This window comes from Zalophus californianus, chromosome 7, assembly GCF_009762305.2.
Source record: "Zalophus californianus isolate mZalCal1 chromosome 7, mZalCal1.pri.v2, whole genome shotgun sequence".
In the NCBI taxonomy this organism is placed as follows: Eukaryota; Metazoa; Chordata; class Mammalia; order Carnivora; family Otariidae; genus Zalophus; species Zalophus californianus.
Window position 1 is genome coordinate 73,658,425 of NC_045601.1, and position 25,153 is coordinate 73,683,577.

A 25,153-nucleotide genomic window follows, 5' to 3' on the forward strand; every position below is an offset into this window, starting at 1 on the left:
AGTCAGATTTGGTTTTTATCGCTTTTTAAAACTTAGGGAAGTACTTTTTTGAAACAGGCTTACCAGTGTCAGAAGTATTCAGATTTAATTAGTACAGGCACATACGGATTACTAAAAAAATGGGTAATAAAAAAGACAGTTTTATTGTTTTGTTTTGTATTACATTGCTTATTTTAATTAAATAACTCATTAGAGAGTTTGCTAAAATTATCTACTACATGGTAGAAACTAGAAGGCACTGTTTATTCTTTAAATATACTTGGTTAAAAATCCATATTCTAATTTGGGTTTTGTGTTGAGAAAGATAGTGTAATTCTTAATGGGCTTAGAAATTATTCCTTTTTCTTCCAAATTTCTCTCCTATTTCTCCAAATATCTTTCATGTATTTTGGGTGGTTTATTTTACTTAGTTGATTCTTATTCTCACATAAAGCAAGAAAAATTTCAAGTATTGGTATTAAGATGTCAAATTTTAAAAGATCAAACTGTTAATCATAAATTTGTTTTTCACTTATAATGCTTCCCAAGAAATTTGGTTTTCGTAATTATATTTAGAATGTTTCACAGAGAATATGTAACATGTAACATTTATTATCTTGGTGGGTGTGGATTTTTGAACTATTGGATATGCGTACTTTTCTAGGTTTTAATAGAGCATATTACTGTTTATTTTGGGAGTAACTATAGCGCAGTTTTTTTCTTGCATTTCTAAGATTTGCATTTTATTTTCTAACTTTTAGCAGTAGTAGAAAAAGTTTTTGGCTTATTCTCTGCTGTCAAAGAGTGGTTATTTGGTCAAATTCAAAATGCTTGTGATTTATTGTGATGCAAATTTAATATTCACAGAAGCCCATGCACTTAGGAACTTATTTACTGAAATTACGCTATACCAATTCAGGGAAGTTTTGAAAAAATTATTCTTAATTTTGTGATTATGTATTTTTTCCCCAAGGAAAGGAATTAAAGAATAGAAGGCATACTGAGCTCAAAAGAGAATGAAATATGTGACGTTAGTTGAAACAGAGGGCCTCACCAGAGATGTTATGAAAATGTTTCATGCTATTTTTAAAAGAAATTTGCATACTCCACAGGTAGAATTCTCTGAGACTATCCACAAATTATTGCTTTAAATTGTATGTCATATTTTAAGATACTAACGGAAGGAAAACACCTAAGTACATAATTTCATTTTATACCCTTTTCTAAGTGAATCATGATATACTAGTTTCTAGTTTTTGAATTAGTGAATTTTAAATTAACAATTAATAAATGATAACCTGAATATAGGATGAAATATTATGATCTTATTACCTGAAACATTGTTATTTAAATGTATCATTCTTATAGAGTCAGTGTATCTGACATATATAAGCAAACAGAAGAGGACGTTTGGTCCCTTAATTAGAAAAATAATATTAATTAGATATACGCTCATTTTCAAAATTTGATGAATATTTTCATTAGCGGTGTTTGCAAACTAAGGAATTTTCTTATAAAGTTTGGAAAAGAAAAATTAGGAGATAAAGACTTACATTTTTTTATTATACAAAAATTTTAAGTTAAACTTAATACATTATCTGTAATTTTTAGTTTAATAGAATTAGAAAAATATTCTAAATGATCATAGCTAAAACTCTTTTTCTAAGAAAATAAAAGTTATGGAACTTTTGACAATTTCCCCTTGCCTTTCTACCATCTACGTAATCCGTCTCTACATTGCCTAAAATGGGAAATGGTCTTAAAGGAAGTGGGATACTTTAAGTTATAACTCTCAAGTATTTTTGAGATTTACTTAAAGGTGAGCTTGACAACTTTAAGCTTGACAACAGTAGTTTCTTCATGTCAATTGAATATCCAGATGTAAAATGGAAAATATCAGAATACAGATGGAATGTCTAATGTGAATAAATGTGATTCATAAGAATTAAGATACTTGAATTTAGGGGGGTGATAATGTGCATAAATCCTTAACACATCACTTACTCTGAGAGGTCAATAGGCCACTGCTGCCTCAGAGAGTTTTTGAAAAGTGCTTGAAATCTTATTTTATGTGTATTGGATGTAAAGAGTAAATTGTTTTTTAGACTTAAAAATGAAAGATACGCAGTTTGTCTGATTCGACGGACTTGGAAATTCCAAGAAAACAATAGTCTGTATACTGAGCCTTGTCATTGCCTTCTAGGTATGTTTACCACAGCTCTAAATGGATGGTGGCGGGTAATGCTGACTCCCCTGTGCCCCCACGGGTGTACATCCATCCAGACTCACCTGCCTCAGGAGAGACTTGGATGAGACAAGTGATCAGCTTTGACAAGCTGAAGCTCACCAACAATGAACTGGATGACCAAGGCCATGTGAGTAGATGGCTTCCCTAATGGGCCACCATGGGGTGGTGTAGCCACATCTATACTGTGTCTGACTGAAGGGCATGAATTTCTCTCCAAAGTTGATCAGCATGTGTCTAATCTTTGCAAAACCAAGGTTATATTTGCATCAGAGACTATGCCTGTTGCCTGAAGCGTATCCTATGAAATATTTAATAGGTTAAAACTAGGTATTGCATTTGTATTGAAGTGATAGAATCTCAGGCAGCCATTTTAGCCAAAACATTTGTTTGAAACACTATGAGGTGCTAATTATTATGCTCTGAATGTGAATACTAGGGAGTTGGGTTAACAGGGATAATGGTTTATTGTGTCCTGCCTGGAATTCAGCTCTTTTCCCAGTTGAAGCTTATTGCTTCTCAGTAATGGTTCAGGCTTACAGGAGTTGTGTATTCCATCTGCAAGTTCCCAGTTGTTTTGTAATGGCATCTAATGCGTCAAAATATGTTACAACAACAATTCCTTTTAGTCTTAAAACTGCTGAAACATGATGTGTAAGTCAAAGTCAGTCATTCCAATAATATAGTGATTTTTAACGCCTTATTGTTACGCAGTATTGTTCCTAGGCCAGATTTCTATGTTATTATTTTAATAAATAAGTAACTCTGGATACATGCTGATTTCCATCATAAGCTAGCATTTCTATTAGGTTTTTGTTATTTGAGAAGGTTTTGATTGAGGCAGGATTGAAATGCCTTTTCAAGAGTACATCATACATGCCAACTAGTTCATTTCTCAAAGGGTGACCTAAAGAGTATATTTATAAGCAAATCTTTTTTTTTTTTTAAGATCTTTTATTTATTTATTTGACAGAGAGAGAGAGACTACGAGAGAGGGAACACAAGCAGGGGGAGTGGGAGAGGGAGAAGCAGGCTTCCCGCAGAACAGGGAGCCCTATGCGGGGCTCGATCGCAGGACCCTGGCATCAGGACCTGAGCCAAAGGCAGACGCTTAACAACTGAGCTACCCAGGCACCCCTATAAGCAAATCTTTTAAAACAAAAATGCAAACTGTCATAAACTAGTAACACAGTTATGATGGGAAATGATTTGCAAGTTGCTAGGCAGTATCTTAAGCAATTGACCTTAATAAAAACATTCAAGTATAAATTTTATTGTGGTACAAATTCAGTATCTAGATTTTTAAGATATATCTATCTTACATTGCTTTTGTTTGTTGCCTTTTATGATTTAAAACAAAATCAAATAAGTATCATAGTATATTTCATTTCTGAATCCAACTTCATGCCCTGTATTTTAGTGCATTACTTCATTTCTGTTCTTTTTATTTATGTACACAGTCAAGTAGTTACAGTTATTTTTCACTTGACTTCAGGGAAGGAACACTAGTTTCTACTGTCTCATTGAGGGCACTGGCTGAAATTTTGCCAGCACATTCATTGAGGGGTCTTTTGTTTTTAGAGTAGAAAATTTAAAAATAATGCCATTAAGCGTGACTTGTTTTCAAAAGCTTAAATATCCTCTACTTTTCTGAGTTCTACAGTTTGAGAACATATCTTTTAAAGAGACAACTGGGTCTAAAAAATATACACTATCGTATATAAGGTACACTTCTTTAAATAATTTAAATCTGGGTGCCTGGGTGGCTCAGTCGGTTGAGCATCTATCTGCCTTTGGCTCAGGTCATGATCTCAGGGTTCTGGGATCGAGCCCCAGGTCAGGCTCCCTGCTCAGCCGGGAGTCTGCTTCTCCGTCTCCCTCTGCTTATGCTCTCTCTCTGTCAAATAAATAAATAAAATCTTTAAAAAAATTAAATACATACAGAAATAAATAATTTAAATCAATGTGGTCACTTTCTAGTTCTAATTCTTTCAGATGAAATTATTGGCTTTATATATAATACTCAATATATCTGTAATATTTGTATAGATAATTTGTTTCTATAATTTTAACTTTGTAATTTCACTAGACTTTATGTAAAACAGTATTTTCTAGAGGAACAGAGCCAGTAGAATGTGTATAAATATATACATAGAGGTTTATTTAAGGAATTGGCTCACATGATTGTGGGGGCTAGTAGGTCCCAGATCTACAGAGCAGGCCAGCAGGCTGGGGACCCAGGGAAGAGTTGATGTTACATCTCAAGCTTGAAGGTGCTCTCAAAGAAGAATTCCTTCTTCCTCAGGGGATCTCAGTCTGTTTTTCTTAAGGCCTTCAAGTGATTGGATAAAAGCCCACCCACATTATGGAGAGTACTTTCCTTTATTCAGAGTCTACTGATTTAAATGTTAACCTCATCTAGGAACACCTAGGTGACTCAATTGGTTGAGCATCTGACTCTTGATTTTGGCTCAGGTCTTGATCTCAGGGTTGTGAGATTGAGCCCTGCATTGGGCTCTGCACTCAGTGCAGAATCTGCTTGAGGTTCTGTCTCTCCCTCTCCCCCCCACCTGCTTACAAGCTCACTCTCTCTCTGTCTCTCTGAAATAAATGAATAAATAATATAAAAAATTAATGTTAACCTCATCTAAAAAATACCTTCATAGCAACACCCAAACTGATGTTTGCCCTAATACCTGGATAACATGGCCTAGCCAAGTTAACACATAAAATTAATGAGCACGCAGAATTTATTTAAACACAAAAGAATACATTGCAAATTGAAATTCAGTTGTTTATGCCTAAATAATCATAATATTTCACTTTTAGAAAAAATGAAAAACATAACAAAACAGGCAAAACCTAGAGAAATGTGTCATCTATCAGTTAAATTTTTCTTTTAAGGTTGTGGCACAGGACACAGGATGTAATACTTTAATACAGGGAGGTAATTAATGAGTGTGGAAACAAAGAGAAAGATATATACCTGTCCATTTTGGAAGCAAGAAAATTGCTTGGTAAAAATGTATGAATCAGTTGATACTAGAGGAGAATATAGGAGAAAAAAATGCTCTTTTCCATTATTTATTTAAAAAATATATTTTTTAAGACTTTGTAAAATGTAGTGTAACATAAAAAGCCATAGTCTCTGCCTTCAGTGATCTGGCCTAGATGGGGAGAGAAGACGTACACACAGATAATCATGCTGTTGGCTCAGAGAAGTATAGACACCACATTATTCCAGCCAGGAGAGATTGGGAAGGTTTCATGAGGAACATGTCTATTGTATTTTTTTACTCAGTTTGATGACCTCAAATGAGGTTAGTTCAAGATTAGGAATTCTTTTCTTAGTCCATTGTTGATGTGATTCAGCATCTAGGAAGACAGTAGTACCATTATGGTGGGACTTTCTAATTCAGTTTCATCATTTCTTGATACAGAGACCTCTCAGGGACTCACCCCTCTACCATCATGTGGTTGAGGTTCTCCTGCCCCCAAAATCTAAAGGAAGTGACACTAATTTCTAATTAATCAAGCTGTAGAGTTAAATGAGAGGTGATTTTCTAATTTACTTTTTAACTTGCTTTCTTATTTTTTTTTTGGCCTCTCAGTTCCAATTTTACTCTGTGAAAGGTATATAAGCATTCAACGTAGTATCCTGAGAACTGCATGTATGACTTGGGACTTTTATTAAACACAGTGTGTTTAATATAGGAATCATATCCTCACAGGGCTGTGGCTGGACCTAGACCTGTATGAGACATGAAATTATATGCCATTGGGTTTTCCTCAATGTGACTTCATCTTCCCAAATACAGGGATTGTTTAGAGAGAAATATTGGTGAGAATCTAGAGTGGAATGTCCTACCACTCCACAACTAATCTTTGAATGTTGTAAAGACTTTATAATCTCTACTTACTCCTTCGGGAATCTGTAGTCAGCTTTATGTTCGATTGTATACAATCTAAGACTGGTGCTTGGGCTACCAATGTGCAAATGGTTAGCATGCTTGGGTAAGATATTTCCTTCCCATCCTGTGCATGTTTCCCTACTCATCTGGAATTTGTTATCTGGAGGGAACATTTAGATGAGCATTTCCCTAAAAAATTAGAGGGGCACCTGGGTGGCTCAGTCGGTTAAGTGGCCAGCTCTTCATTTTGGCTCAGGTCATGATCTCAGGGTTGTGAGATCAAGCCTCACCTTGGGGGGGGGTCTACGCTCAGCAGGGAGTCTTCTTGGGATTCTGTCTCCCTCTTGCTCCTGTTCTCTCTTTCTCTCAAATAAATAAATCTTTAAAAAACTAGAAGACATTTAACAGGTAATGGTGCCTTTAAACCTTGGCAGGACTCATACCCGCAGTGCTGGGGTGCTTTGGAAGGAAGCATGGCCAGTCTGCCAGAGTCAGGGGACCTGTGGAGAATCTCTTTCTCAGCTGCTGAGGAGTCAGTGACATAGAGTCACCCTAGCTCTAAGTTTGTCCTCACCCTCTTCACATTTCTGCTTGAGAATCAGGTGGGGAGGCAAGGTGTTACAGGGGAGATTGCCAAGGTCTCCCTGATGGAAGGAACTTGCAACAGCTTGGAGATCCAACATGTTCATGTTCATGAGCGTGCCAGTTTGGCTCTCTGAGGCTTGGTTTTCTCATGTGTTGTTAGAACCAGAGAATTTTGAGTGAATCAGATGAGCTGATGAACTTGAAAGTACATGTGTATAAGGAGTGTTTCATAGACAGTGTGTGTGAAACAAAACCAAGGCCATCTTGCTATGGAGCTTGTGATCTGGTGTTACTGTCTTGACCCCTACCATTTATAGTGAGTCAGTACCAGGTGTCATCAGTAATGCAGGGAGCCAAGGATCTGCTCCTCCTTGGCCCTTTGCTTGACTTGTTCCAGCACTGGCATTTAGGTCATCTAGAAAATTTCCAGAGTGAGCAGGTAATGTTTCCTTATTGAGCTGTTCTGTAAGGCACAGCTGGCTTTTCTGTCAACTTCAGGCACTGTAGGCCCTTCACATTAAACATAAATAATATCATGCTTCTTTTGACTCAAAACTAGTGTCTTTAGAGTGGAAAAAACGAGGATTAACCTGCACATGGGACAGCATTCTGTGTTTATGAACGTTAGTCCATGTGACTATCTGTGTTACCAGGTAATGCCGAAAAGAAAAAAAAAAAATCCTCCTTTTAAACAGAACAGAGAGCATGGAACATGCAGATCAGATATAATTATTTGAGTTTCAGCATTATCATTGTGGTCTCCTTATAAGGCCAGTAGTTCTCCTGGTTCTACTTGTTTTATTAAATAAGCAAAATGTTATTGATCACTCATCATTATAAAGTCTGATAGATCATTAAAAAGCAAATAATGCCATTTTATACAGAAGAACTGAGGCTTATTTAGCATTCCCTGAAAACATCTGGGGATATACTAAATTCCTATAGATAATATTGAAAGCATGTTATTTTGCTGGAAAGATCCCCAGATTACTATTGGCAGTTGCCCTTTAATGTGCAGACATAGGCATACATCAGCTATTTTTATACCCTACCCCAAAATACCCCACCTTATGTCATTTTGGAAATTCTGTAAAGATAGGAAGAAATAAATAAAATTTAAATATATATAGCTATATGGAGGAATCTGCTTGAGAGAACAAAGATGTCCTAAAACAAGAACCTATATTCATTGACTAGTAAACGGAAACCCAAATCAGTTTTTGTTTCCTTCAATCCAAGTCAGTTTATTCCAGTTTTCTGAAATTAGCTATGTACTTATTTTTGTTTGTTTGATGTAAAGTAGCTTTCTCCAATTTCTCTTCTACCCTGGAATTTGCTGATCACTAGAATCATAAGAATAAATCTTACACCTATGTTTTTCGGACTTTTTACCTGACTCACATAACTAGATGTACATGTTATGTTGTGAACTGGTATAAACACACGCAAAGAAAACAGACAATGTTTTGCAAAATAGTACTTATCCTTACTATAAGGATACACTCTATGTTTCTACTTTATAATTTTATTTATTTAAAAAATTTCCGGTTGCAACTGCTTAAATTGATTTTTGTGAGCCATTAATGGGTTACTGAAGTTCTGTCCTTTTTTTAGACCTGGAAAGAGACTTTTCCAGAGGTTGCAGATTCATGTGTGTATCTGCAGGTGACTATGAGGGCTATTGTATTCTCTTATCCTTTCCTTATACTTGTGTTTTACCCTCCCCGGCACCCCCCATCAAGCAGGTCTGGTGGGCAGTGTCATTAGATCTGCCATCCAGGATCTCTTCCACTGATAGAAAATTTTAGGGTAAAAAAACAAAACAAAACTGACCACCATGCTGGTTACTGCCAGGAGGGAAAGACATCCTCTGGTGGCTGCAAACATGCTCTCCAGGTATAGGGCTATTTGTTTTGGGGCTGACCAAATACTCTGAATTTGGCTTTGTTAAACTGCCCGTATCCTGAAAAACACGAGGCAGGTCAACCACTGTGTTTTTCCAAGACTTTGTTTAAGGATTTCTCCTCTCAACTCTCAACTCCCTAAACCTGAATTCAAATCGTGTAACTCCGGGAAGATATAGCTCTTTTAACTAAACTTATTAACGAATACCTGAACGTGGCCTCCCAGCAGCAAATAGAAAAATTCACTGGGTAAGGCTGTTTTTTTGTTATTCCATCTCCTATACCTTGAAAGCATAAAACATAAAGAAAAAGAAAAAAATTCACCCACAATCCCATTATCCAGAGATGATAACTGTTCCTATCTTTCTGTGGGTCCTTTTTACTGTCTTTATGTTATTGTGATTAGTTTATAAACAGTTTAAGGTTTAAAAAGAAGCATTTTATTTTGTGGTGAAAAATGTCCTAAACAGCACTTAGTAATGGCTGAATAACATCTATCCCATTGTATGGACTTTCATTTACTTAACCAGTCTACTCATGTAAGTGGTTTATAGTTTCTCTGCTGTTATATAATGGTGTGCTGCCCATCTCTATACATAAAGCGTTTTTTTGGGATTTGAAATATTTTCTTGGATAAATTCTCAGAAGTGGAATCATGAGGTAGAAAGTAGTTGAACCGTATTATCAGATTTCCCTAGAAGAGTCTGAGAGCACCAGCTTTTCTGTCCCCAGGTGCCTGGGTTTTGGAAGTTTCGCTCTGATGGAGACATGGACACTGGGTTCTCCAGGCAAACCAAGGATGTTGTAAGCCACACACAAGGCAGACTCTTGGGTACCCTTAGAATTCCTTTTGCCCTTGAATAGACACGTTGCTGTCACCAATGGAGGAAAAGTATTCTCTGAAGAAAACCTTGGTGTGCAAATACTTATTTTTAGGGGATGGGTGTGGTGGAATTTAAATTATCATTTCAATCTCATTTTTAGTTTTACTGGTTTGGACTCTTATGTTCCATTTGGCTCATTATAAATAAAATACTGATGAATTTATTCTTGTATTTTCAGAAACAGAAAATTAGATGTTAAATTCATGGTTGTACACCGCATTCCACCAAAATAATGATTTTTTCCTTTTGTATTTTTATGCATATTTTACAAATAACTTCTTAGCCCTCCCTTGCCAATTTTGACATACTTTATTAAATTGGCACTTCTGCATCCTTGGACATTTTCATTTCCAACTGGGATTTATTTTACACATTAAATATTTAGTCATGGTGTTGAGATTGGGCAGAAGTTGTTGATATATTTGGCTTTCTTTCCTTGACACAGATTATTCTTCATTCTATGCACAAATACCAACCGCGGGTACATGTCATCCGTAAAGACTGCGGGGATGATCTTTCTCCCATCAAGCCTGTTCCATCTGGGGAGGGAGTAAAGGCATTCTCCTTTCCAGAAACTGTCTTCACGACTGTCACTGCCTATCAGAACCAACAGGTATTGTTCTTAGAATTGCTATCTTTCTAGACTTTTTGTTTCAGGTGTCAATAGAAAGCTAGCTATCCTTTTCACTGTATCTAAATGTTATGAAGTGTCATAAAGCATTTGCCATATAAGACATCTAGGAGATGTGTGTGTGTGTATAAACATTTTTTATCCATGATTCCCCAAGTAAGGCTACTTCTAGTGAGAATTTCTTTAGAAAAGAATGTGCCTCATGACTAACAGTGTAGGTTTGCTTTCCATTTTGAGATGTCGAATCATGATGTCATAATTAAAATAAAAAATCATGTGGGGGCTCCAGGGTTGTTTAGTTGGTTGAGTGTCTGACTCTTTTTTTTTTTTAAGTTTTATTTATTTATTTATTTGATAGAGAGAGCACAAGGAGGCAGAGCAGTAGATAGAGGGGGAGGGAGAAGCAGGCGCTCCCCACGGAGCAGGGAGCTGGATGCGGGGCTCTATCCCAGGACCCTGGGATCATGACCTGACCCAAAGGCAGAGGCTTAACCAACTGAGCCACCCAGGCGCCCCTGAGTGTCTGACTCTTGATTTTGGCTCAGGTCATGATCTCAGGGTCCTGAGATTGAGCCCTGAGTCAGGCTCTGCACTGCGCGTGGAGCTTGCTTAAGATTCTCTCTCTCTCTCTCTCCCTCTGCCCCTCCCCTCCATTTACTCTATCTCTCTTTCTCTACCAAAAAAAAAAAAAAAAAAAAAAAAGGCATGTATATTGCCTAGGAAATAGACATGTAGAATATGAAACCTGGATTGTATCATAGAGCATGGGATTTGATAATTCACATATTTTAAAACTATAATCCATGTATTATAGGAAATATTTCAGAAGCATTTATCTTACGTAGTCATTTGGCATATATACAAAAAGGGCTGTTTCTTTTAAGATATGCTTTAATTGTGACAGAGGGTGATACATATGCTTATAGCTTGGGAGATCAGCAGTTGTGGAGCAGTCTTCTCATAAAATTAGTAATAATTTCAAAAGTGAAATATTTCTCTTCAATATAGGTAAGTGTATGTATTTCTTTAAGGCTGTGTCAAGTAGGTGGAAAATTGATTCAAGGCGATTATTTAGTCCATGCGATTATGGCCAGTTTTCATAAAAAATAGTGATGTAGTTGAGGCTGATGTGGTCTGTGGTAGACTTTTTTTTTTTTTTTTTTAATTTTAGTGGTCAGGAGAATTATTTTAGGTCTCCACTTCTCTTTACACTTATTTACATCTCGGTTAAATTTTAAGGCTTCATAATCTCCCAGTTGTGGTTTTTGTTGTTAAAACTTATGAGGAGATTTGGATCCTGTCCCTGCATCTTCCTTCAGGGCTGGGAGGTGCATCTGCTCTCACCCATGTGGAGCCACCAGTCCCACAGCTGAAGCCTTCCTGTCCTCTCACTCACATTGTCACGCTTTTGTATAGAAGTTAACCTTTATTCAACAATGGACTGTTTGATTTTGCTTGGAAGGTTGGGTCTATGAGGTTAAGAGGAGGCTAAACCACAAAACCGAGATCTGCAAACACTGGTAACTGTGAATTTAGGGCTGGCATTTTGTAGACCCTGCAGAGGCAATGTAAGTCTTTATATTTGTGAAACAATGAATAGTTTATTAAATTTTTGAATTAAAAATAAAAGCGATATAAATTTAAAAAAAAACAAGTTAACCTTTAGAAGGACTGGAGATAATTAGGAAAATATTCTTAAAATACATTAGATGCAGAAAATGATTTTTTTTTTTTTTTTAGGAAGAGTGTAACGCATGAGGAGAAAAGAGCAGAGACGTTTAGTACCTTTTAAGCAACCCCAGTTTACCTGTCTCTCTTTTTGTCTCAAACACCAGCAGATTAATAATGTCAAATGTGTATTTTTCTCCCAGCCTCTGATACAATAAACAAGATGCAGTGGGCTTTTGGTACGTGTTGCTGACTAATAGCAATTGACAAACTTTGACAAATCGATAATAGGGTAAAAAAAATTAGAGGAAGGGAAACTGATAATGACCAAATACAATGATGTTCATTTTTTAACTTCCTGGCTCCTATTTTAAGAACTCAGGGAAAATTGGTGGTTAACAGCATGGGGTTCTGAAGCCCAGGGTTCCAGCCTAGTTCTACAGACAAGTAACCTTATGATCATAGGAAACTTAAGCCTCAGTTTAAAAGCAAACATAAGATTGGGATAATAACTACATATAAGTTGCCGTGAGAATTAAATGAAATATGCGTATAAAATTCTTACTACAGCATACATAGTATGCCCTCAGTAATAAAAATAAAATGGCAATAGTAACATATCTCTATTCGGACAAGACACCATTATATAAATCTACTCTTTTTTGAAATAGTATTTTATTTAAATTATTTAATGTTATTTAAATATTATTTAAATGAACAAAGAATTAAGCTATAATGAACTATAAAGAATTCCTTCAGGACAGTATATAGGGGGATTGCAGATGAGTTTTCAGAGATGCCTTTCCTTTGCCTTTGTGTTATCCAACAGTGTTCATTGGTCCTTAGCTAAAATGGCACTGTCAGAAGTATGTTCCTTAACTTTGTAGATTCCACTAAACCAAAGAGCATAGAAAACAAAGCATGATGTGCTTCTTAGAAAATAGGCTGTAACTTCCTTTGGGCAAGGAGCAGATCTATTAAGAAATAGGTGAGATGTTATTAGTGTCAATTACAAGATGGTGTAGCTAAAAAAATTTTTTTAATGGAGATGATTACACCGTTTGTAAAAATCCTACTCCCAAATCTCTGTTAAAATTAAAACATTTATTTCTACTACATGAATAAGATTTAATCTCATTAGAGCCTTTCGGTAGTGGTTACCTTTGATTAGACATTCACTGAAGGGCTCTGACCAGGTCAGGACTCAACAGAAAACAAAGGAAAGAATAAAATTATCAGATGAGAGCCATAAAGATGATTCAAAGAGAGACAAAGAAAAATACAGAGACAGAGAATTTAAAGAAGCAGATAATACCTAATTCTGAAGAAGAGAGCGATGCATAGGAGCTTGATGGCATTTAAGTGTTGTAAGTAACTTGACTAAATAGAAGGTGGATATTAGCTGTTAGCCATTACCAAGAGGAACAGGATTAAGCCATGTCACAGAGTTAAAGGGAAGAGCTTTAGTTCTGAGGGATTGTCAAACAAAGGACTGGTTATCAACAGATGATTCAGAATTTCCTTCTCTAGTGATATTAAAAGCAAAAGATTTTATTTACAGAGTTTGAAAAGGGGTGGGGAATGTCTTTTTCATAGCAGATGAATGTCTAGGTGATTTCTGAAATTTTCTTCTAGCTTTGCAGCTAAGGCAAAAAAATACCTGAGAAATAGGGGAGAGGAACACAGTCAATTTTGTAATTGTAGTTCTTCCACCATTTCTCTTTTTAATGACCTTACATGACATTTATAATATTTGATACGATTTTTTTGTACTCTGTAGATTACTCGCCTGAAGATAGATAGGAATCCATTTGCCAAAGGCTTCCGAGACTCTGGGCGTAACAGGTAAGACTTAGTGAAGAACATTCTGCCTCTGACAAATATATCTGGCTTTTTGTTGTGATTTTCCATGACAAGGTAAGCAGTTAAATTTACCGACATGCTTTTGAAATAATTTTCTGATGAGGATTAAAATTTGTCGGTACCGCTGGGCCTTGGATGTAACTTATTTTTGGGTGTAGTGCTATGGCCTGCCCATTCCTAAGGGGGATTTTGATGTGGGATGCTGGCTGAAAAATGCAAGTTCTCAAGGTGCACAGTGCATGCCACCTCTGAAGGGACCTTGAGGAAACCTGTCTTTCAGACTCAGGGGCTTCAGTATCTCAAGTCAATAGCCTACCCTTTAGGCCCCGGGGCTTCAATATTTCAAGTCAATAGCCTCTCTGCATCTGCTGTTTTATAATTTGCTTAGTGATGTCCCAACAATCTATTGATTCTGTCTTTGGAATATGATGGGGTTCCGTTCCCTCAGATTTCCAGCTAGAATATGAAACTACTCCCCATTGCCAAGAGAGCTGATGTTCTTTACTTTCCAAATTTGTCTTGGCTGAGCTGACAGCTACACACTTGTTTATTTTTTCTGTGTCGTGTTTTACGGTGTTTGTACTAGGAGGGAGAGCAACAATAATGAATTCCACTCTGTTACTTTTATCAAAAAGCAGATCACCCTTGTGTGTGCCATGGACTTTTGAATTTATTGATATGATTCTATTCCAATATAGTTTGGTGCAACATTTTCTAAAATAAGTCCTGATAGTAATAGAGAGTAATAATAGACTAACATCATTCTCCAGATGCTTTTTCAGGGGAAGGCTTTGACGTAAATGTTTTTAAAGCTTTTAAGAGGAAATATTTGAGAAATTTTTCTTACTTTACTCCAGAAATTATTCTAATACTTCTTGAAAACTTGGTATTCTTGAAAACTTGGTCTAGGCTGCGTCTACAGGAAGTCAAAGTCCCCAATTGTTTTGTTTTAGGGACAGTTTGATTTAAAATTGTAGAGCAAGAACAATCAGGTGGTAGTCCAGATTTTCAGTTTCTCCCAGCTGATAATTTGGGCAAGGCTGGTGCAGAGATCTTTTCTCAGAATACAGTCAAGTGCTTGCAGAGTATACTCATATGCAGCGGCATTGTTTAAACACCATGCAACATGAGGACTAAAATGCAGCTGAAATGCTTTGAGAGTAGAGTAGCCTTTAATTTAGTGCAGGTACATCAACAAGACGGACTAATAATAGGACTAATAATTCCCTCTGAAATTCTTTATTCTGTAGGAAGATTTGCAGGTATTCCTATAATACCTATTGTCTGATACATTGAAATCATTCTGTCTTTTTAGATGTTTGTTTTAATGTGAGAACAGCTTTGCTTGGCTTGTGTTATGTTACATTGACAACTTTGCTGTCCAGAGGAGTTTCTAAAAGCTGAATAATTTAGTAACTGAGAAGGTCACTGGTGGGGACTAATGGGAGCCTTTGGGATGACTTCTTTTCTGCCTTGACAAATACTTTGATGGAATTTTCTTGTGGTTTTGGTGATAGCAGTATAGTATTTATCCATTTAAGGGTCGTGCATTACTTTCATTTCATTATTTTTTTTAAGCAGTGAATACATTTATTAAAACTCACTGCAACTCCAGGGAGGCAGCACGAGGCTTGAGGAATGTAACAGCCAGAAACCGTGTCCAGGCTCTCCTGTAAGACTGACCTAGCAGACACCTCAATGCTATCGACACTGGGGGAGTCACACTGCTTGGAGACTGTCGGTTCATTTTAAATGTATTGCTTCACAATACATTTAAAAATATTTTTAAAGGTATATTTTGGATAGATACCAATAGTGAATAAACCTACAAATAGAAGTGAGATGATAAGATGCATGGGACAAGTTTTCAGGAAGAATTTTAGAAATGTCAGCATAATGAAAAGGCATTTGAATTTGGTCAGTGAAAAAAAATCAGTGGGATTGGTGAAAATAAACTGCTAAGTCCCTTGTTTGTTATCATGAGGTCAGAATGCTGGGTTTGATATGAATTTTTTCCTTCCTTTGTTTTACAGGAATATAGGTGTGGCATCCGTGGTGCTTGCTACTATTTCTTTCCTGACTCTATAACTTTTAAAGTTTTTAGTGAACATAAAGGACATAAGGAATTACGTTTTAAAACTTTTTACGTTTTGTTAAATTTTAAATTTTTTGTTTTGCTCCAAATGTTTAAACAATATCATAGTACAAGAAAATTATGTTGAGTCTATACATAGCTTTCTTATTAGTGAAATGAATAATTTCACATTTTGTCTCATTAAAATTAGTTTTCCTTCTTATGATAGATAGCTCTTAGGTGCTTATTTTGGAATACTAAATATTTATAAATCAAAATTCTCTATTTAGAAATCTAATTTTAACATTTTCCATTGATAAATGCAAAAACTCATATATGGAGAAGAGGGAATTTGGTCAGCTTTAAAGATTTCTAACATGTATTTTCCTTAAAAAAAAAAAGTTTAAGTTTTATGTAAGACTTGGAGGGTGCATTGGTGTTGAGGGCTTAGGGAAGGAGTGATATTTTTTCATATAAATTGAGAAGAAAGCCCATGAGAAAAAGTTCATTTTATTTCTTTAATGCCCCTGGTCTGTAATATATAAATTCTGTTTTTATTTTTCCCCATATATGAAATAAACAAATTAAGCAGGACAAGAAATAAACACGGACTTGATTTTTTTTTAAACTTTATATAAAACAATTTGCTTTAATTAAAAATTATCCCTTCCTGGTTATTTATGGTTCTACAGCCTATTTTATAGGAATCAGTAGCTTCAGCCCTTAAAAGCTCTCCTGCAAGACATTTGCTACATGCAAGAGAATTTATGTGCTGAGAATAGTTTCATTCTTCAGTTAGGCCTTAGGTTTGACCCTATAAAATTTTTTACTCAGGAAGGTACAGAAATTTCTTTGCTTTAAATACTTCAGGAAAAACATAACCATTTTACTAAATAAACTTGGCCATTTGATAGCGTAAATTAGGGTGGTGATAAAATGTGGAAATTGTTCAAAGGCATCTTGTATAAATTATCGCCTTGGCTACACTCCTGCAGGAGGTGCCTTTTATCTTTTCTTTAACTAGATGGGAAAAGTCTCCATTACTGGAGAAAATGAAGGCCTTTTTTAAAAAGTCCAGATTCAGCTAATAAATATTTTATAACTGTTTCCTGCAAAATATCTGAAATCCTTTCTGGAACTTGCAGGGTGAAACAGCAGCCTCAAGAAAAATATCAATAGCTTCAAGTCAGATCACTTGTAGATATGTCATTTTCAGAGCATCTTTTTAAAGCTTAGGGTTATATGTTTGCGATGATCAATAATGTCTCCCCAAGAACTGGGTGTATGGATTTGTATCCGAAGCATAATAAAGTTTACACTGCTAGAACAAATGATGCAGTAATGCTCCTCTCCATAGTTAATAAATCTTTAAGTCCAGTGGATGCTTATTAATTACCTCTTAGCAAACTCCCCTTGAAACCACTCCATGGCCACTTTGGTATCCTTAATATTCAAATCTATGACTATTAAAACTCATCTGTGTGGTAATAAAAAAGCAGTTTTATACAAAACTGCATTCTGACGTTCTTTAGCATTTAAAAAAGCTTGTTTCTAGAAAATCATAAAACCTTGTACAAATGAAATATAGAGTAAGCAGATAAAGAGTACCCAGCATTCATTAGTTGAGTATTAAATGCAACCTGCAGGCAACATGGGGTTTTGGGACTGACCAAGCTGCCAAACTGCCCCCAAATCAATACTTTAATGAACATAAAATATTACTGAGTAGATCTTGCTTGCATCTGGCTCATAGTCAGCCACAGATATGATGTCTGGTTTTGGAAAAATCACTTGGGAGCACACAGCTTTAGAGCTAGGAAAGGATGCAGAGCTTTCATAGTCTGATCCTCAGTTTGTGGGAAACTGAAGTCCAGGGAAGTTAAAACATTTACTTAGGGTCACACAGTGAATTTTAATGAGGTGGAACCATAGCCCAGTTCTCCTGACCCCCAATCCAGTGTTCTTACTGTGAAATAGTCCTCTCTCTGTAGAACACTGATTACATCCAAAGCTAGATTCTGCCCTTCACACTCAGTGCAGCCCAGGTGGAAGGCATGTGCACGTCCACTCTGCCCTGCTCTCCCCTTTGGCAGCCCTGTACTAGCACCTGTGTGGGGCTGGTGATGGCTTTTGGAAGTGCTCCCACAGTAGCACCCCCTGAACTTGTGACTTGAGAGATGAGTCAGGTTCATGTCTGGATGCATGTGAGGATGGTTCATGCACACAAGCCTGTGCATGCACTCAGTACCACCCATCCACACACACACACACTGCTGTCTCCTTCTATCACTAAGATGGGATACTGATGCTCCATGGAGTCATGATAGACATCAACAAATCAATGGAGTCTACAGTCTGAACACTAAGAAGTAAATTCAGTGTGTAAAACCTTAGAACAGTAGGGCAAGTTGTGTAAGATGGTGTTTTCTGCACATATCACTTACTAGGAGTGTTTAGAGAGTTTTCACCATGTTGTGTAGGTAGTATGACTATGGGGCCAGTGGGTTCCTCTAGTCTTAGTTCATAGTTCTTGATTTGGGGATGCAAGGTATCCAGAGGAGGTAGCAAGTTGAGTGCAAGTAATTAAAGACCCACTCTTTAACATTTGCATTAAATACAGATTATCTGTGTTAAATAAAACCGTATCTAACAATCACAAGAGAAGTCTGAATATTGTTTGATACTCAGAAGGCAGGCATTTCCTACAATGGAGCTCTATGTTTCAGGAAAAGCACAGTGTTATTAAGATTAACAAATTGCTTAGGGCTTTGGTAGTTGAGGGAAGACTGGTGAGGTCTGAAGAATGGGCTAGTTGAGTGAAGGGCCTCATTTCCAGAATCTAGAGGACTTAGTTATCTGATTCAAAGAGAGGAGGACTCTGAATCACTTACAGTAGGAGATACATTTATGTATGTATTTAGATATATAATATATATGTTGTTTTCAAATATATATATATTTGACATATATGTCATGCAAATAGTTTACAACCAACTTATCTTGTCTCTTTAAGTATCCGTTCACTAAGTGTATGTAGGGGCCTGAAAAGAATGTTTGATGCTAATCCTAGAGCCATATGTGGTACCGGCCTGTGAGATCACCTTTCTGTGTTCCGCCTGCATGTTGGGCTGAGAGGTCAGTGCTGCCTGCCAACCCCCTGGACTCCCTGTTGCTGAAGGGAGAGCCTACGCTGGCTGTACTGGGTGTGATGGAGATTGTGCCCCCCCTGCCCTCCGAGAGAAGTTGGTTTTCTTTGGATGAGTGCTCTTCTAAAGCTGGCTACCAAGGCACCAAATGATGGGCAGAAATGCCTCTTCAGAAAAAGTGTCTTTACAGGGTCAGGCTTTTGTGTCAAACCCTTCCTCATCAGAGGGAGAAGTAATGTTACAGGGGGAGAGGGTGGATTCCAGATCCCAGAAGAGCCTTGGACTCACATCAGCTAGGATGGACCTCTTCACCTGAGCTCCTTAGCACAGAGAGACAACTTCTTATTCTCCAAGGTCGGCTTAGTTTTCTGAGAATGTTAACAGCATATCTTGGGTGGTTTCCATCGTCCTGTGCTCCTGGGGACAGAACGGTAGCCCATCTCTGAAGCGTTTCTTTCTGCCTGTGCCAAGCTCCTGCCCTACCAATATGGGGGGACACTGTCAACACCAGCGATGTGTTCTGAGCTGCTTATTACTGGCAAAAGCTCCAACTGTTCCTAACGAGGCTTCTTTTGTCCACCTCCATCCCAATCTTTCCGTTTAGAATGGGTTTGGAAGCCCTTGTGGAATCATATGCATTCTGGAGACCTTCACTACGGACTCTCACCTTTGAAGATATCCCTGGAATTCCCAAGCAAGGTAAAACACAAAGTCTCCTGGGTCATAGATACAGCCGGTTCTTGACTGGAAGCTCGGGCACTGAAAAATAACACCTGTCGTCATTGGCATCCACAATGGCGACCTCATCACCAACATTCTCTTGTTACAGAATCCACCTCTTTTCTGTGAAGAATGGGGATGGGAACCAGAAAAATGGCTCTTGTGGTCATAGGTTAAGTCTTGCATGTTGTAGGCTGTTTATGTATTTCACGACCTTTACTTTACCCTTAAATCTCTTGTTAAAATTAGAGCTGGACTGTGGGCCCTTGTGCCAGGCCCACCTCACAGGGAATTGCCAGTGCCGGTCCCAGTTCACCCTTCCTTGCCAGCTTCTTTCTGCACTTCCTTCAGCACAATGGCCTCTAGGCAGGGTTCACCTGTTGGATTTATGCTGAGGAGGTCAGGCACCTCGGGGCTCACCTCTGAGTGTTTCCCCCAACTTCAGGCTAGTGTTTCCTCAGAGGGAGCTGCTTGCAAAGGGATGATGCTTCCTCCTCTGCTCGGTAGGTAGGACTCTTGGCCCGCTCTTGCACTCAGCCTTTTTATGCCTGATCCTGCCCAGCACCCCAGTGACAATTAACATGCTGGGTTTTAGATAATTATCATTGACTGGATGGGTCTTTTAGATTATTTTGAGAAGCTATATAAAACACTGTTGCTGGAGCAATGAAGGCTTTACAACCTGTCCAGCCTGTTGGAATTCTCCTCTCCCCCTAAGTTCTGTCAAGTTTGCAAACATCAATCTGCCAGTGAATCCAGAGAGGGGGAGACGGCCACCACCACCGTTATTGATTGGACACAAGGTCAACCACCCTCTCCGTTTCACAGGACTGTTTATTTGGTGGGCCTCTGCTCTTGTGTTAGCATGTGATTCACCAACCTGTGTTCTGGTTGGAAATGAGATTTTTGAAGTTCTAGACTATTGCCTTCTTGTAATAGCCCCATGTGATACAGCAATGAATACACAGAAGCTTTCAGTTTGAAGCTGCAGATATGTTTGAGGCAGGGTGTGTCTTTGACCAATTTGGCTCTTTCCTTGGAATTTTTTTCCATTTTCATAATGATCCAGAGCAACGTCTGCTGAAAGGGTAAAATATGGAAAGAAGAGAGGTGATGGCTATACTTTAGGAACAAGATACAGAGTAAGATGAAAATTGTCAAGTTGCCAGGAAAGTATTTGTAAATATTTATTATAGAAAATCAGAAAACTTGAGGAAAGCTAACGGAGGGAGAAAATGTGAAAATTCTATGTGGCAGTGTCCTGATCTCTTCTGCAATAAAAAAAGAAAATTATTGCCTGGGGAGATCATATTATGCCTTAGAAATATTGAGAGGATCTGTGTCTAAAATATTTCAGTCTGAATTCAGTTAAATTATAATTCCTTGAGAGTCAAGACCATGTTGTTTTCATCGTTCCATGTAGGCTTCCTTGTGACAAGCTGTGTCTAGCTCATGTTCACAAAATTGAAAGGAAAACATGGCAGTGGAGTCGTTGCTGTTTACATTTCAACTTCTTTTGTAGGAAATACAAGTTCTTCCACATTGCTCCAAGGCTCTGGGAATGGCGTTCCTGCCACCCACCCTCATCTTTTGTCTGGATCCCCTTGCTCCTCTCCTGCCTTCCACCTGGGGCCCAACACCAGCCAGCTGTGTAGCCTGGCCCCGGCTGACTACTCCACCTGTGCCCGCTCTGGCCTTACCCTCAACCGCTACAGCACATCCTTGGCCGAGACCTACAACAGGCTCACCAACCAGCCTGGCGAGACCTTCGCTGCACCCAGGACTCCTTCCTATGTGGGCGTGAGCAGCAGTACCTCGGTGAACATGTCCATGGGCGGCACGGATGGGGACACTTTCAGCTGCCCACAGACCAGCCTGTCCATGCAGATTTCGGGGATGTCCCCCCAGCTTCAGTACATCATGCCTTCACCCTCCAGCAATGCCTTTGCTGCTAACCAAACCCATCAGGGTTCCTATAACACGTTCAGGTTACACAGCCCCTGTGCCTTGTATGGATATAATTTCTCCACATCCCCCAAACTGGCTGCCAGTCCTGAGAAAATTGTTTCTTCCCAAGGAAGTTTCTTGGGGTCCTCACCGAGTGGGACCATGACCGATCGGCAGATGTTGCCCCCTGTGGAAGGAGTGCACCTGCTTAGCAGTGGGGGTCAGCAGAGTTTCTTTGACTCTAGGACCCTAGGAAGCTTACCTCTGTCATCATCTCAAGTGTCTGCACATATGGTCTGATGAATCCTTGAAGTGAAACCATACTCAGATTGGTCTAATGTATTTTCTTTCTTCATTTTCTTTTTCTTTTTTTCTGAAAGCAATATGAAAAGAAACTATCAGTAGCTTGTAAGATTTACATATAATAGGAAATGAAGGCTCCCTGAGTGTTTTGACTTCCTCATGGTGAGATTGTAATTATCTATGGTATATATGTAAACTGTACATAGCATGTGGAGTTTTGCAGCCTATAAAACCACATCCTCCCTCTCCCCCTGCCCCATTTCATCTAGTTGCACAGAGTGTTGGCATAAGTAGGATGTTTAACCAAAATTCTCAGACTCTTTTAAAAACCAAACAGCAAACTTAAAACTTGGCAGTGATACTAACCAGACCAAGACTTATAACTTAATTTATCAGAAAAATGCTCTACACAGTTTCATACTTGAGTGTTGATAACTAACAGTAACCAGCACACAGAGTCTTGTGATTTCTGTTATTCTTGGGCACAGTGTGAGAACCTAAAATGCAAAAGCCAGCTGAGATCTAAGTATTAGTTCTGAGGTATTTGTAATCATGAAGGATTAGCTTTTGTGTTCCTGCTTGCTCTTGTTTGTCACAGGTATTAGATGATCTTGGTTCTGTAAAAATCCATGACCTATATAATAATTGTTTACTTAGGTAAGGTGGAAGAGAGGCTTATACTTTCTTTTCACTTTCCATTGGGTATGTAAGAGGTATTTATTCATCTGCAGAGAATAAATTTCCAGTATTTTGGATCTTTTGCTCATTTTATTTAGTCAAAGTAGACCATTAAAGAATGTTCTAGAAACATTTTTAAATTCCAGTTTTCACTGGGGAAGGACTATATGATATGAGTGGAATGCCAAAAAGAAAATAAACCCACCTCAAATTCTTTGATTCTGATGAGAAATGTCTGTCTTTTTAAATCAAGAGGAATAATATTGTCAGCTATCCCTTAGGTTTTTATAGTGTGGTTTTTCATTGAGGATATTTTTTCCATTTTGTTTTGAGATTCCTGACCTGTGGTCTATAAGGAAGGAAAGAGGCATTTGTGCTACTTATTTATGTCTCGTAACTCCTACAAATTGAAACCTCCCCCCTCCTTAACCTTGTTTCTCTGTCTGGGTCTTTCCCGAAACAAATAGATTCTAGGCCTTTATGGTATTAAATAACACTGTAAGGAATTTCAGGGGGTTATCTCCAGCAATCTGTCTTTTGGGGGTTGTAGTGCAAAGGCCAAAGCCCATTACCATAAAGACCCTCTTAGAGGATGAAGGAGGAAGATACTAATTATGAGAAAGGATCTATAAAACTTTTAACCTCAACAGCATTTTCAGCCTCAAAATTGGAAAAATGAAAACAGGATTAGTTTTTGAAAAATCCCTAAAATAATGTATACATGCTTTAAGATTTCAAAACAAGTAACTTTGATAGCACATTAGATGAATAGGAAAGGCTAAGAATGCATGATGAGGAGAATTACCATATGTCTGTTGAGAAATTAAAATAATATGTTTGTTCATTGACTCATTACCTTTCATATGTTTGTCAGTCTAAAGTAGATTTCCTTTCCAAGCTAAGTGAGATTTCCTTTCAGTGCTAAACAGAGTTGCTTTAACTCGTCCCTAGTTTAGATGGGGAAAGGGTGTAGCTCCTGACTTGCTTCTTTACTTTAAAACAGCACGGCTGTTAGATATTTAAGCAGATCACTGTTTGAAAAGTATTTGTTTAGGATGTGACTCTGTTTATGGATGTTGATAAATTTCCTCATGGATTTTGTAACAGTTCCTCAAATCAGTATTGGTTTTTACACTGAAGATTAGCATGAAGGGACACAAAATACTTCCAGTAGGTAGATCTGTAGAAGATACCTGTGTATGGTATTAATAGCTGGACAGAGATTTGGCAGAAGTCCTCATGAGTACATTCCAGCCTTAGTGCTTAGTACAATTCAAGAACAAGAAAGTTGTCTCTCTTGAGAAAACATGGAAAGTAATGATCTATACTCATATGTATTAATAGGGAGAGCATTTTCCTTTTTGCTGTTGGTGATTTGAAATGATACAACAATATGAGTAGAATTTTTTATTAATTTTTTTGATTTAGCAATATTGTACAAATTGCTGTTTCCTTTAGGTTTTACTGTAAATATTAATCACCATGTCACTTCAAAGATTAGCCTTTTATCGTTATATTAAATGACATACATGCATTGATAATTATAATTATATATCTGTATTTTATTAAAAAGTGCTTAAAAATTATATATTAAAGTGTGTTACTAAACCCTTTTATGACTTTGGAGGGTAATCATTTAAAGTGTCTGTAAATGTTGTTCCAAGAATAAGCACACATATGAACACCCCAAACACAGATTTTGTGGCTTTCAATGACAAGGCATGGAGAAATGGGTCTGGCATTCATTTTTCATGTGTTAAATATAATTTCTTGGGGCCCTGACCATGTCATTGAAGGTGAAGCCCTGACAAATGTTGAACACATGAAAATTCAAATGTAAGAAGAGGGGGCCATGGTGGTATGTTTTGTTTCTGGTCCGGGGGAGAAGGGCAAGGATACAAGAATGAGCTGCTTATGCCACTGACCAGTGATGACAGATCACTTCTAGACCCCTTGACTGGAAAACATTCCAAGGGGCATTGTCATGAGGTGAGGTTGCTGCTATCCCAGCCAGTCACATTTTGAAAATTAACACTTGCTTCTATACAGGCTCCTTCCCAGAGGTCAACAGCTTTTCACAAGCAGGGCACCCACTTGCTGACCCCTGATTTCTGGAATGTAGGGGGTCAGGAGACTTTCGTGGCCCCCAGAAGAGACTGAAGCACAGTGTTGCTGATATAGCAAAGGGTCACACTCATTCCTCACATCAATTAGTGAAATTTTGAGCAAAAGAAACCTCACCTTTAAAATGTGAATCCCTTTCGAGACATCACTCCCCGGATTTAAACCTATCAGCAACTCACAGCTTAGTATGAATTAGATGAACAGAAGCTTTGGAGGTAGCCAGAGGTTTGATTAGAAGAAAAGAGTAATTTTTGGAGTAGGACAATTCTGGGAAGATTTGGTTGGGGGGGAGGAGGTGCAAGGAGAAGGATCTCCAAGCAAACCTGGTGTAAAGCCATTAAAAATAATAATTTCATGAGCTGCTTTCAGGAGTCATGGTAGAGTTGGTGGATGCTATGCTGATGCTCTCTCTAGACGGATTTGTAAAGAATCCTTTCAAAGTGCAATCATGCTGGGTTTCCTAATGGGGAATTTATTGACTCATCTACATG

The 25,153-nt window shown here is 37.8% G+C and overlaps 1 protein-coding gene across 1 annotated transcript in view; it reads left to right on the top strand.

Annotated features, from left to right (window-relative positions):
* TBX18 (T-box transcription factor 18) overlaps positions 1–24,138 on the top strand; it is a 29,338-nt gene extending 5,200 nt beyond the window's left edge. The window contains exons 4-8 of the mRNA XM_027600920.1: positions 2,183–2,354; positions 9,954–10,121; positions 13,588–13,652; positions 19,495–19,589; positions 21,133–24,138. Of these exons, the coding sequence (XP_027456721.1) occupies positions 2,183–2,354; positions 9,954–10,121; positions 13,588–13,652; positions 19,495–19,589; positions 21,133–21,857 (1,225 nt within the window). The 3' untranslated portion in view covers positions 21,858–24,138. The remainder of the gene's footprint in view (positions 1–2,182; positions 2,355–9,953; positions 10,122–13,587; positions 13,653–19,494; positions 19,590–21,132) is intronic.
* Positions 24,139–25,153: the final 1,015 nt, after the last annotated feature.